The 13,528-nt window shown below is 41.3% G+C and overlaps 1 protein-coding gene across 1 annotated transcript in view; it reads right to left on the reverse strand.

The window, feature by feature from the left end:
- Positions 1-5,279: 5,279 nt before the first annotated feature.
- The window catches only part of sos2 (son of sevenless homolog 2 (Drosophila)), an 86,706-nt gene continuing 78,457 nt past the window's right edge, over positions 5,280-13,528 (reverse strand). The window contains exons 15-23 of the mRNA XM_061743708.1: positions 13,292-13,411; positions 13,047-13,209; positions 11,730-11,847; positions 11,433-11,605; positions 11,233-11,349; positions 9,140-9,407; positions 7,014-7,055; positions 6,816-6,916; positions 5,280-6,015 (exon numbers count right to left, since the gene is read on the reverse strand). Of these exons, the coding sequence (XP_061599692.1) occupies positions 5,506-6,015; positions 6,816-6,916; positions 7,014-7,055; positions 9,140-9,407; positions 11,233-11,349; positions 11,433-11,605; positions 11,730-11,847; positions 13,047-13,209; positions 13,292-13,411 (1,612 nt within the window). The 3' untranslated portion in view covers positions 5,280-5,505. The remainder of the gene's footprint in view (positions 6,016-6,815; positions 6,917-7,013; positions 7,056-9,139; positions 9,408-11,232; positions 11,350-11,432; positions 11,606-11,729; positions 11,848-13,046; positions 13,210-13,291; positions 13,412-13,528) is intronic.

The following is a 13,528-nucleotide window of genomic DNA, read 5'->3' on the forward strand; positions in this document are numbered from 1 at the left end:
ACATAAAGTTTTTCGTTTTTTGTTTAGATGAGAAATGTACAAATGTTTCCCCGTAGTGCTCAACGACGTCAAGGAACCTCCTGAGAGGTCATGGAGCATCCAGAGCATTTCCTTAGACACGCATCCCCATAGACGCAGCAGTAGCTCAGGTGGTAGAGCGGGTCGTCCAATGATCGGAAGGTTGGCGGTTTGAATCCCGCTCTGTCGCAGTTGCTGTCATAGTGTCCTTGGCAGAGGTGTCTTCAGTATTCACATTCATTACTCAGGTAGAAGTATAGATACTAGAGTTTAAAAATACTCCTGTAGAAGTTGAAGTATCAACTCAAGTTTTTTACTCAAGTAAAAGTATAAAAGTACTGGTTTCAAAACTACTTAAAGTATAAAAGTAAAAGTAATGTCAGGGGGAAAAAAGCCATTAAGGACAAAAGCCATTGAAAATGAATGCATCTTAGTATAATGTAAATATATTAAAGAACCATATATGTGTACTATTGAGCAGTAACATGTGTTTCAGAGAGCAGGAGATATGATGACTAGTTGCCTATAAGTATTGTAATGGTGCAAAAAGTCAAACTTCAGAGGCATGTTATCATTTATCCTAACCTTTATTGGAATGTACATCCAAGTTTAGTTGCAGGAATCTGAGGGAACGGATGTAAGAACAAAACTGGACAAGAACATCTGAAACAACCACAACCAAATTCACTCTATCCGGATGGAGCAATTTAACTGGATAGTTTTTTTTTAAAGGCCGAAATGAAATAGAGTAACGAGGCTGTTTTTAAAATGTAAGGAGTAAAAAGTACAGATAATTGTCTGAAAATGTAAGGAGTAAAAGTAAAAAGTCGTCTGAAAAATAATTACTCCAGTGAAGTATAGATAACCAAAATTTCTACTTAAGTAAGGTAACGAAGTATTTGTACTTCGTTACTTGACACCTCTGGTCCTTGGGCAAGACACCTAACCCACCTTGCCCCGTGTGAATGTGTATGAATGTTGGTGGTGGTCGGAGGGGCCGTTTGGCGCGATATGGCAGCCACGCTTCTGTCAGTCTGCCCCAGGGCAGCTGTAGCTACAAACATACTGTAGCTTACCACCACCGGGGAGAATGTGTATGAATGAATAATGATCTCTGTAAAGCTCTGGGTGCCTTGAAGGTGCTATATAAATCTAAGCCATTATTATTAGGGCCCGAGCACTTACAGTGCGAAGGCCCTATTGTATCGGCTCTAGAGCCGCGGGTTGCCGACCCCTGGTCTAGCAGGTTCTTTCTGATCCTCGTTCACCGTCTCTGGTCCATGTTCAGCGTGGTGGACGCAGACGGACACTTTTAACCCTTTAAATAGTCAGACTGACTGAAGACACCTGAAACATTTCATCACAGGACACTTAAGTTTCCATGGCAACTTATTGTCATTCATCAATTTTCAGTAAATGATTGACTTTTTCAACAGTAACTTTCTAATATAATATACTTACATCAACTAAAGTGTAAATCTTAGATAAATCAGAGAGCAGCTCTTCATCCCTTACGGAAGAGTATTAGGGCCAGGCAGGAGAAAAATAAAAATAATATTTTAGAGGAGGAAGATTTATTTATTATGCACTTCGAGAAAAAAGTCGAAATGTCGAGAATAATGTTGAAGTACAATTTCGAGAAAAAAGTGGAAATGTATTTCAACATTTATCTCGACATTTCAACTTTTTTCTCGAAGTGCACAATAAAAGATAAATAAAATCTTCCCCTCTCAAATATTTTTTCTCCTGCATGGCCCTGATACTCTTCCGTAATCCCCTTCTACATCTGCAAATACAAGGTTTACAGCAAGAAATAAAGAGACAAAACTAAGTTTGGTACAAAATAAGACTGGGTGATTTATTAATCTTATCAAGACCATTAATACAAAGCAGTTAAAAGGCCACATACCATCAAACAAACCGACTGCTGGATCAAGCTGTTATAGCGCCACCAAGAGGAAAAACCAACCTGTTATCAGTCGGGGGATGGGCGTTTTAAAAGGATGAAGCATTAAAAAACAAAAACAAAACAACAAAACAAAGAAGAGACATATCTGCAAGACTAAACCCCACCAATACTGACACGGGGAACCGGGGGAGGTGGACAGAACGTGAGCCGATGGCGACGGGAATCCTCCAGAGACTCCCCTCTCATCCCGAGTTTGTTCAACAGTTTCATCCTCCGTCGTCATGACGACGGCGGCGGCTCTGCCGGCTCAGAGCAGAGAGGGGGTTGGGGGTTTAGGGACGGGGGAACGGGGGGATTTATGTACTTTATCTTCCGGTTGAGGCGCCCAGACGTCAGAGCCGGCCGAAGGCGGGGAGGAAGTGAGGTGGTCGACTCGTGTTTTTTAAAAATATCTGCCCTGATCCATGTAGAGCGAGTTGGGTGGCTGCTCGGGTCGGCCGGGACCGGCGTTAAAACCCGCAGCAGCCGCGGCTCTTCAACAGTACAGCCTAAAGTGCACAAAGTGTGTTTCTCAGAGAAAAACAAAACAAAAAAAGTCCAATTCTTCACTATGCTTCAAAACATACAACCGAATGCGAGTGTGTGCACGGCAAAAACTCAAAATCTTACCGGGAATATTTGTCTTATTTCTAGTTAAAATGTCTCATTTTTAGTCAAAAAATCTCTTTACACTTAAAACAAGAGTCATTACCAGAAAAATAACTTATTTGACAATTTTAACCTGTTTCAAGTAAATTTTCACTTGAAATAAGTAGAAAAATCTGCCAGTGGAACAAGATTTATCTTCTCATTACAAGCAAAAAAATCTTGTTCCACATGCAGATTTTTCTACTTATTTTAAGTGAAAATCTACTTGAAACAGGTGAAAATTGTTGTTTTTTCCAGTGATGAGTCTTGTTTTAAGTGTAATGAGATTTTTTTTGACTAAAAATGAGACATTTTAACTAGAAATAAGACAAATATTCTTGTTAACATTTTGATTTTTGCAGTGTGTGTGTTTACGTGTGTGTGTGTGTGTGTGTGTGTGTCCACTGCAACCTCCGTTTCAATGACTGCGAGCTTGAAAAAGTCTCTGAAAAGCAGAAAAGGCCTTTGGTGGGACGTACGAGGCGTTAACCCACGTCTCGGTGAAGTTCTTGGCATATTTAAATTTTTCGCTGCTTTTAAAAAACCTAAAAAGGGGAGCGGGGGCTGGAAAAAAATGGCTTTTTCTCGGGTAAATCCTTGCAGCGTTTCACCTGGAGATTGTCTGTTAAGTACGTTAAGAGACAGTGAGCTGCGTTTTTCTCTCATTTTGTCTATTTTTCTTTTTTTTTCTTAAAGCCAACTAGCAGCGTTGGATTATTGATGAATTAGAGGCGGATCGGGGGGCGGAGCTACGAGACATGAGGGGAGAAAAAAAAAGAAAAAGAAAAAAAAAGAAGTCACTTTATACAAATTATTTAGTTAGTGTATACATGTTATATATACACAGTATGGACAAACATGTACAGGTTCATAGTGTATAGCTTTTGTTCTAAACATTACATAGGCAACTTTTATTTTCAAGCAATTTAGACACCTTTTGCTTATTTCTGGAAAGTAGAAAAACAAAAATAAAAAGGCACATCTGAGCGTGATGCATGGATTATTTGAGTCTTTTCTGAAGTGAAACGAGGTCGTTTCAAGCGAAAATGAAGGAGAAAAGTGAGCGAGGAAGAAGTCGGGGTTAAAAAGTTCCTCTTTTTCATGTTTTTTTGGAGCAGCCGCTATGGGGGGGATGGTGGGGGGGCTGACCCAGCTTTGGTGGGAAAAACGCTTCCAGTGCAAAGTTTTAATACAAATGTAGAAGAGCTGGCCGTGTGAGTGCGGGAGGGAGGGAGACGTTTTATTCATTCTGGTTTTTTTATATCATTTTAAGGTTTGGTGTTTTTCTTCGGGGGAGAAGAGAAGAGCACAGTGTCGGATTAAGACATCAGTTCGTGAAGAGCGGGATGACCGCCGGCCGGGCCTCGCGTCCGCCCCACTTCGCCCAAACGGAGTGTTCTGGGCTCGATCTGGGGGCCGAGGCGTCGGAGGGGTCGGAGGTCACCGCTGTTGGAATCTTTTTTTTAAAAAAAGGCAACGCTTTTGTGGCTTCAGACGAAAACAAAAACGATCATCAGTCAGTTCGACTTGCTACGGTGCAGTCACAGTGTACAGCTGAGATGCAAGGGGGCGGAGTCACGGGGGAGGGGGCGGGGCTTCAGTGTCACCTCTGACGTTTTAGTGTCACATTTGCTGAAAAAAAGAAACTAACTAATCCCTTATCCCCCTGCATAAAAATAAGACTTTGGCAACTGTTTTGTCTTCAGCTTGAAGGAAAAAGCAGATGAGTGGACGCGGATTCGAACCCACGACAATCCCGACGAAGTCAATGCCCAAGAGAAACAAAGCCCCTCCCCCTCTCGCTGGCCCCGCCCTCCTCCGGCGACGGTGAGGATCTTCGTGGAGACGGGCGAGTCCTCGCCGTAGACATCTATACGTATCCTCCCATGGAGCTGCTGTGATACGTCAACGTCGCCGCCATATTGGATGTTCAAGACTGCTGTAAACTAATACAAGTAAATGGACTTATTTTCATAAAGCTCCTTTCTACAAAGAAATGTACGTTTTACGTCTCGTTTATTCATTCACACACGCACTAATATACTTGGGAAACAGTTAGGCACCAAATATAATATATTTAATTTTCCCAGATGGCAAAAATAAGAACTTTATTGATCCCACATAGGAGTAATTCATGTTATATCAGCTATTGAGAACAAGGTAGTGCTGAAAAACAATATATATCCCCCCCTCACAAAAATAAGAAAAATAGAGAAACATTTTCTCATCAAAATTTTTTTTTTTTAATTTTTCAAATTTTCAAAATAACATATTTGAACCATTTTTCAGATTTTTCAGTTATTTTATTGTCTGAAAAACGGTTCAAATATGTTATTTTGTTATTTGAAAAATGTAAAATTTGTTTTGTTGATGAGAAAATACGTTTCTCCATTTTTCTTATTTTTGTGAGGGAGGATATATATAGTTTTTCGGCACTACCTTGTTCTCTATAGCTGATATAACATGAATTACTCCTATGTGGGATCAATAAAGTTCTTATTTTTACCATCTGAGAAAATTAAATATATTATATTTGGTGCCTAACTGTTTCCCAAGTATATTAGTGCGTGTGTGAATGAATAAATGAGACGTAAAACCTACATTTCTTTGTAGAAAGGCGCTTTATGAAAATAATTCCATTTACTTGTATTAGTTTACAGCGCAGTCTTGAACATCCAATATGGCGGCGACGTTGACGTATCGCAGCAGCTCCATGGAGCGTCTACGTATTTAGGTCTATGGTTTTCACCCTTCACCTCGAATCAGCCGGGACGCCGCCGAGGGTTGGGGATGGGGGCGGAGCTAATCCCTTGAGAGGCACAGTGGGCGTCGCCGGGCGAGCGGCGCTGTTCTTTCAGGCCAGTAGCTTTTGAGTCCGACTGAGTTCTGCCTCACTGGCTGCCGTCGGCGTTCTCCAGCAGCGACAGGCCCTCCAGCGGCGGCTGCAGCGGCGGCGGCGCCTCCCGTTTGTACGTCTTTGGCGGGAGCTTGGGCAGCTGCGGGCTGGAGTTCTGCCGCGGCGGCACCGGCGGCGCCGTGATGGGCAGCGGGAAGAGGCTGCTGTGGCTGACGCTGGGCGTGAAGCTCCGGCGCGGGACGCGCGGCGACGGCGTGCTGGGCGGCGTGTTGGGCGAGCTGGGCGAGCTGCCGAAGTCCCAGTGGTAGCGGCCCACCGGCGACGGCTGCAGGTTCAGCGGGTAGTTGATGAAGATCTCCGGCGGCCGCTGGGGCACCGGCGGGGGCGTGTCCGGGAGCGGGTCCCGCGGCGGCGGCGGGGGCGGGCTGGGCAGCGGCCCGTCCAGGGCCGGCCCGTTGTAGACCAGCGGCCGGGGCTGGATCCTCGGCAGAGGGGGGGGCAGCCGGGGGGGGACGGCCGGAGGGTTGTCGGACTTGGAGCTCAGCTGGGACACAAGGAGAAGAAGAAAAACAGTTTACACCAGGGGTCGGCAACCCAAAATGTTTTAGAGCCATATTGGACCAAAAACACAAAAAACAAATATATCTGGAGCCGCAAAAAATGAAAAGTCTTGTATCAGCCTTAGAATGAAGGCAACACATGCTGCATGTTTCTATATTAGTTAGAACTGGGGGAAGATTTTTTTTCTTCATTATGCACTTCGAGAAAAAAGTCGAAATGTCGAGAAAATTTCGAAATTTCGAGAAAAAAGTCGAAATGTCGAGATTAATGTTGAAGTACAATCTTGAGGAAAAAGTCGAAATATTGAGGAAAAAGTCTAAATGTCGAGGAAAAAGTTGAAATGTCGAGAAAATTTTGAAATTGCGAGAAAAAAAGTCGAAATGTCAAGATTAATGTTGAAGTACAATCCTGAGAAAAAAGTCGAAATGTCGAGAAAAAAGTAAAAATGTTGAGGAAAAATTTGAAATGTCGAGAAAAAACTTGATGAAAAAAGTCGAGATATGAAAAAGGACGAAAAAAAGAAAAAAAAAAGAAAAAGGAAAAAAGGAGAAAAAAAATTAAAAAAGAGAAAAAAAAGAAAAAAGGTCAAATATTTTTGAAAAAGCTCCAGGAGCCACTAGGGCGGCGCTAAAGAGCCGCGCGTTGACGACCCCCGTTCTAGAGGAACCAGGAAGGTACCGAGGGGTTCTCCTACGTTACATTTACGTGTTTAGAGGAACCAGGACCAGACCGACAGTCTCCTACGTTACATTTCCGTGTTGTTCGGGGACAGGGAGCTCTTACCTTTAAGTCACCCGAGGTGTCTTTCCTCCGAGGAGGTAAAGGAGGCGGTTTCCGGTCTTCTACGAGCTGGTTGAGGCTGCCGCAGGAGACGGACTGGTACTCTGAGGAGGAACAGAGGAGGAGGTGAAGGAGGTGAAGGAGGGAGGACGCCGTCACAGGAAAGTAACACGGTAAAAGAGAGAAATCTGTCAGACTCACTTGATGGCGGTAGGAGAACTGTGGAGAATACAGAGTTGGTGCCTGTAGAATTCACACGGACATGATTAGTTGCAGCCTCTACTAGGAGACATAAGGACAATAAACAATGCAGGATACAGAGAAACACACAAACACACTGTTTATAAAATCACACACACTGAAATCTATGGATCTGGTTAAATACAAAACAGCGCAAATAATGTTCAAAGCAAGGAATAATCTACTACCAAAAAATATCAGAGGAATGTTCAGAGAGAGAGAAAGGGGCTATAATAACATAAAATAACAAAGTAGGAACCACAATGTGCAGCATGTGCATATGGAACTGTGGAGAATCTGTGGAAAAGTTTGGAGCAGGAAATGAAACAAAGTACTAACATAAAATGATTTATAAACAGGTATATGGAAGAGGAAATGGGTTAATGAGGAGTGTGATTAACAAATAAAAGAGGGAAAAATGGTATATTATACTTGCTTAAGATATGTTTAGATATTTATGTGGATATTTATGTAGTATATATTATATGTTGAGAGGGATAGTTATAATTATGTAATATATGTTATATACCGGTATTTATTATGTATGTAGCACATATATATTTATAGGGATATTTATGTAGTTTATATAGTGTATATTTATATAGATTGATATAATATTTGTATTTTCTATATATTGATATAATATTTACGTTTTATATTTTCTATATACTTATATGGATAATTATGTAGTAATGGGCATGTTTACGTAGTATTTATATAGACTATATTTATATGGATATTGTGTAGATATAATAATAGCAATAATGTAAATTCATAGAGTTATAAAGGGGTAGGAACTAGGAAAAAGTGTAAACTTCTTCCTACTTCTTTTTCAAACCTATGTGCATATGGAGATGTTACTGTTTATTTTTATTTTTTTTATATACGTGTTCAAAATGGCAGGTTTGCAGAAAATTCAAAATTAATCAATAAGCGAGGCGATAGAGGTTGTTGTTGTAGGTGTTAAGTGAGTTTAAATATGCACAGCTGATGTTATTTTAATAAAATCCTATTCTTTCACTGTGACTTAGTTCTAAGGTTCTGTTCATCTTAAGCCTGAATGAAGGCCACTGTTCTCACCCAATAAGATTGACACTACAGTGATAGTGACCTGTCCAATAAACAGAAAATTGCATTCCTTGGGGGTGAAAAAAGAGGTCTAGAGCCCTATATAATCTTTCTATGTGACTTAATTCTAGAGATAAGGAGTTTTTTGGGCAACAAATGACCTTGAAAATTAAATTTGACCTTCAACATGACCTTGAAATAGGACATTTATCTCAGAATTGAATTCCTGAAAGTGACAATATACAACAATCTAGGACAGCAGTCGGCAACCCAAAATGTTGAAAGAGCCATATTAGACCAAAAACACAAAAAACAAATATGTCTGGAGCCACAAAAAATGAAAAGTCTTGTATAAGCCTTAGAATGAAGGCAAATGGCAAAATGTTGAGAAAAAAGTCGAAATGTTCGGGAAAAAAGTCGAAATGTCGATAGAAAAGTTGAAATTTCGAGAAAAAAAGTTGAAATGACAAGATTAATGTTGAAGTACAATCTTGAGAAAAAAATCAAAATGTCGATAGAAAAGTCGAAATGTCGAGAAAAAAGTCGAAATGTTGAGAACAAAGTCGAAATGTCGAGGAAATAGTCAGAATTTCGTGAAAAAAGTCAAAATGTTGAGATTAAAAAAAGGAAAGGAAAAAGGAAGGAAAAAGGAAGAAAAAAGAGAAAAAGGAAAAAAAGGAGAAAAAAGAAAAAAAAGGAAAAAAGAGAAAAAAGGGGGGAAAAAAGAGAAAAATAAAGGGAAAAAAAAGTCAAACATTTCTGAAAATGCTCCAGGAGCCACTAGGGCAGCGCTAAAGAGACCGCTGATCTAGGACTAAGAGAAGCTGAGATATGACTTTTCTGCAAACCGGCCACTAGGGGGCCGTTTTCCCAATTTGTTTGCGGTGGTTTTTTAAAACCTTATGTCCAAACCTACCACCATGCCAAATATCAGATACTTGTCACCAAGTGATTATGATTTTTGACATATTCCCTCCCGGCTATTGTGGATGACGTGAGTTATTTGTGGTAGAACTCACTGCCGTAGGAGCTGTTGAGGTCGTGCTCCATGAAGACGGAGTTGAGGTCGGAGGAGGCCGACTGGGGCGGGGTGGGCGTGTTGGGGGACGTGGGCACCGAGATGGACGACATGGTGTCCAGCTCCGTCTCGGCGATGCTGCGGAAGGTGAGTGTCTTGTGGGGCGGCTCCCGCTCCAGGGGGACGGGGTGGCCCTTCAGGGTCCCGGACGACGACGTCCGCACGGGCCGGATCCCCGGGGACTTCAGGGGGTACGACGTCTTCCTGGGCTGCAGGCGGAGGAGACGGAGGAGAATAGCACGTAATCAGTCATTTTTACAGATGAAGAAGAATTCAATATTTCAAACACAGTTTAAATTAAGGCCCCGTTTCCACGGAGCAAAAACGGTGGTGTTTTCATGCGTTTTGGCCGTTTGGTTACAGGAAAACGAAGCCCCAAGTCACCAAAAACCATAATTTCTGAAAACTCCGGCCAAAGTGGAGATTTGCAAAAACTCCGTCTTCACGTTTGCTTGTAAACGGAGAGAAACGGACATTTAGGCTTCAGAACGTCACATTATGAGACAGAAACGTCACCACACTGCAAAAACTCAAAATCTTAACAAGAATATTTGTCTTATTTCTAGTTAAAATGTTTCATTTAGTAAAAAAAAAATCTCATTACACTTAAAACAAGACTCATCACTGGAAAAAAGTGAGAAATTACTTGAAACAGGTGATAATTGTTATTTTTCTGGTAATGACTCTTGTTTTAAGTGTAATGAGATTTTTTGACTAAAAATGAGACATTTTAACAAGAAATAAGACAAATATTCCTGGTAAGATTTTGAGTTTTTGCAGTGTCATGTGTGCGACCTGTGTTTACAATTTGTTTGGCCACCGTCAATATTTTCTTGTATTTTACCTGTTTTATATTCTAAAGTCACACTTAAAAGTAACTCCACTTCTCTTTCACTCCAAACTAAAGACTCTCGTTCATCTTGGAAGTAACTGGAAGTTACACGTGTCATTTGTTGATGTTTTTTTCCAGGATTCTGAATGGCTAGCATGACTTTATCTTATTTATTTACTTCTCGTTACACTGCCCCCTGTAGGTTTGGCTGCTCATAGCACCTTAACAGATATTTATGCAGGTTCGTGTAAATGAAGAGATTTTTCGAAACGTAGAGGGGGAAATATCCACAAGAATATTTGTGTTATTTCTAGTTAAAATGTTTCATCTTTAGTCAAAAATTGATTGGACGCTGCCTCGGCGTCGCCGCTGCTCATTTGTATAAAGTTGAGATTTTTCCACTTCAAATTGACGCTCTGCTCCCGCTGCTCTCGCTGCCTCTCGACGCACGTTTTCATAGAAAATGAATGGCAGCCGGCTGCCTATGACGCCCGTGACGCTTTCAGTGTGAACGCAGGGTTAGATGTGTCCCCCAACACTTCCACACAGTAGCTCATATATGGAAGTATGAAGGAGCAGTACAAGGTGTGTAGTGATGATTGATTAAGAAGGTGTTTGACTTTGTGTAATATTGCAATTGATTTGGATGTTTTAGCTTCCAGGACAGTTTGTTGTTCAATAAATTTGTCTCCGTCGGTAACTTTGAGCTCCACTGCAGCCCAGAACCAAACCTCCACCAGGAAAACCGGCGCTGGTCTCATTACACTGCAAAAACTCAAAATCTTAACAAGAATATTTGTCTTATTTCTATTTAAAATGTCTCATTTTTAGTCAAAAAATCTCATTACACTTAAAACAAGACTCATCACTGGAAAACACAACAATTTTCACCTGTTTCAAGTAAATTTTCACTTAAAATAAGTAGAAAAATCTGCCAGTGGAACAAGATTTTTTTTGCTTGTAATGAGAAAATAAATCTTGTCCCACTGGCAGATTTTTCTACTTATTTCAAGTGAAAATTTACTTGAAAAAGGTGCAAATTGTCAAATAAGTTATTTTTCTGGTAATGACTCTTGTTTTAAGTTTAATGAGATTTTTCTAACTAAAAATTAGACATTTTAACTAGAAATAAGACAAACATTCTTGTTAAGATTTTGAGTTTTTGCAGTGTACTTCTTAAACATCTCAATAAAACCACTTACGAAGCGAGGAGGTTGCCTGCAGTTCCTTGGCTCAATTTCCAGAGACATATTGAACAGGAAGTCGGAAAACTCCTTGTCGCTCATGTTTCCCATGGGGTTCAGGTTCTCGAAGAACCTCTGAAACGCAGAAAAGAGACGTTAGGTTGTAGATATCTGGATGGAGAGTGGAACTGGGAGGCCGGCAGGCGGGAAACTCTCACCCGGATGTCCGGCTCCACCTTCAGACAGTACGGCTGGTTCTGGTACTGCTGGATCTCTCCCGTTATTTCTGCCACTTTCCTCCGTTTGCTGAAGTTGATCAAGTCTTTGCCGTGGCATCGGAGGAAGTCCGGGTTTCCTTCTTCCGTCTTCAGGATGTTGGTTAGGTAGATACCTGACGGATACGGGAGCAGAACTGTTAAATAGCTGAAACTAAAAGCAGCCAAATACAGACTGAAATGAAAACATGGACTGAAGTTGAATGTTCTTAGATCTGCACAGGCCAGTAGGAAACTTACCAAAGAAAGGCACGCAGGGCGGGTTTATTGACTTTAGTCTGGCCAAGTATTTCTTAAAATGGTCCTGGCTCAGCTCCACGGCTTCTTCCAGGATTTTCCTCTTCCTCTCTGGTATTGCCTGTGGATGTGAGCAGGAAACAGTCACGCGGGTTCAATGAGACGGAGGACAACACAAAGTCTGAAATAAAGGCATCTTTTGGCAGCTGAATAAAACCCAAGATACACCAGGACCATGTGGTTAAGCTTTGGAAATAACGACTGCAGAAACCTGTCTGTTCCTAGCAGGGCTTTTATTTTGAAAGATGAAACTATTGGTAACCTGCTGCTAACCTTAGGGTTGCCACCTTTCAGAAATAGAAATAAGGGAGGCCCCGATTTCAGCAGCGCAGGAGCCAAAAAAAGCCCCAAAACTTCTAAACTGCATAGAAATATGTTTATTTTATATGAAAAAACAAAATGCTTCGATTTAAAGTTTAAAGTGCTTTAATAGCATTACTAGCCAACCATACTAGCAACTGAAATAGCCTCCTATGCTACGTATGTAACATCAGCCAAGATGTAGAATATAGCTACATGTGAGGAATATGGTGTAAAAGTTAATTTATTTCAATAATTCAACTTAAAAGGTGAAACTAATATATTCTAGTCTTATTACATGCAAAGCAAGATATGTTAAATATTTGTTATAATTTTGATGATGGAATTGTTTATTGATTTCATAAAATATTCTCTAATTTATTTTTTATTTGGGGTTTTCATAAACTGTGAGCCATAATCACCAAAATCATAACAAATAAAGGCTTGAAATATCTCCCTTTGAATGTAGTGGGAAATAATATATTTGTTTCACCTTTAGTTAAATTTACTACGAATTACATTTTGCAATATATTCAAATTTTCCGACCTTCACCTGTAGATTATGACATCAATAAATAAGAATAATATATGTCCGTATTGGTTCAATATGGAACGCAACTTTTAATAATATAAAGATATGAGCCCAGAGCGCAGCAGGTCCTGTTGCCACAAAGATTTTGCTGGCCTTAATGTTTTCTGTGTTTTGTTTTGTTCATTATTGTTAAATTTAGTGTTGATGTGTGTCTGACAGACGTGTGTTTGGGCCGTTAATGAAAATACGGGACAAATCGTGTTCCGTATTACTTCAATAGGGGACGCAACATTTTTTTCTCAAATAAAGGACAATTCCGTATTTTACGGGACGGGTGGCAACCCTATCTGACCTCCTGCTAACCTGCTGGTGACCTGATTCTTGGTTCTTCCGGGTCGGTTCCTCCCCCTCCCTCCCTCCCTCCTCACCTCAAACGTGTGGTCCAGCCGGTAGACGGGGACCGAGTTGATGGCGCTGACGACCTCCAGCACGCCGTTGAAGTTGTTCAGCTCCTGGAAAACCTGCAGGATGTCTATGATCCTGGAGAAGACGGCCACCCGCTCCTCCACGTTGGCCGCCTCCACGATGCACCTGAAACACCACACGTTTGCTTCGTTTGTTCGGGGGAAACTCCACAGACGAGAAAAGAGGCGAAGAGAACAACGAGGCGCACTTTTCAAACCACAGCGTGAGGTTGGTGGTGTGGCGGATCATCCGCAGCAGGTTGGGCGAGTTCTTCTCCTTGTCCTCGCGGGTCCAGACGCTGCCGACCAGCTCGGACGGACGGACGGCTCTGAGGGTAAAGAGGTCATGAGGTCCTGAAGCTACACCGGCTACTCCCCCCTCCAGACTAGGGCTGAACGATTAACTGCATTTGCGATAATATTGCGATGTGATAAAACTAGATTTT

Source organism: Cololabis saira, chromosome 16, assembly GCF_033807715.1.
Source record: "Cololabis saira isolate AMF1-May2022 chromosome 16, fColSai1.1, whole genome shotgun sequence".
NCBI classification, from domain to species: Eukaryota; Metazoa; Chordata; class Actinopteri; order Beloniformes; family Belonidae; genus Cololabis; species Cololabis saira.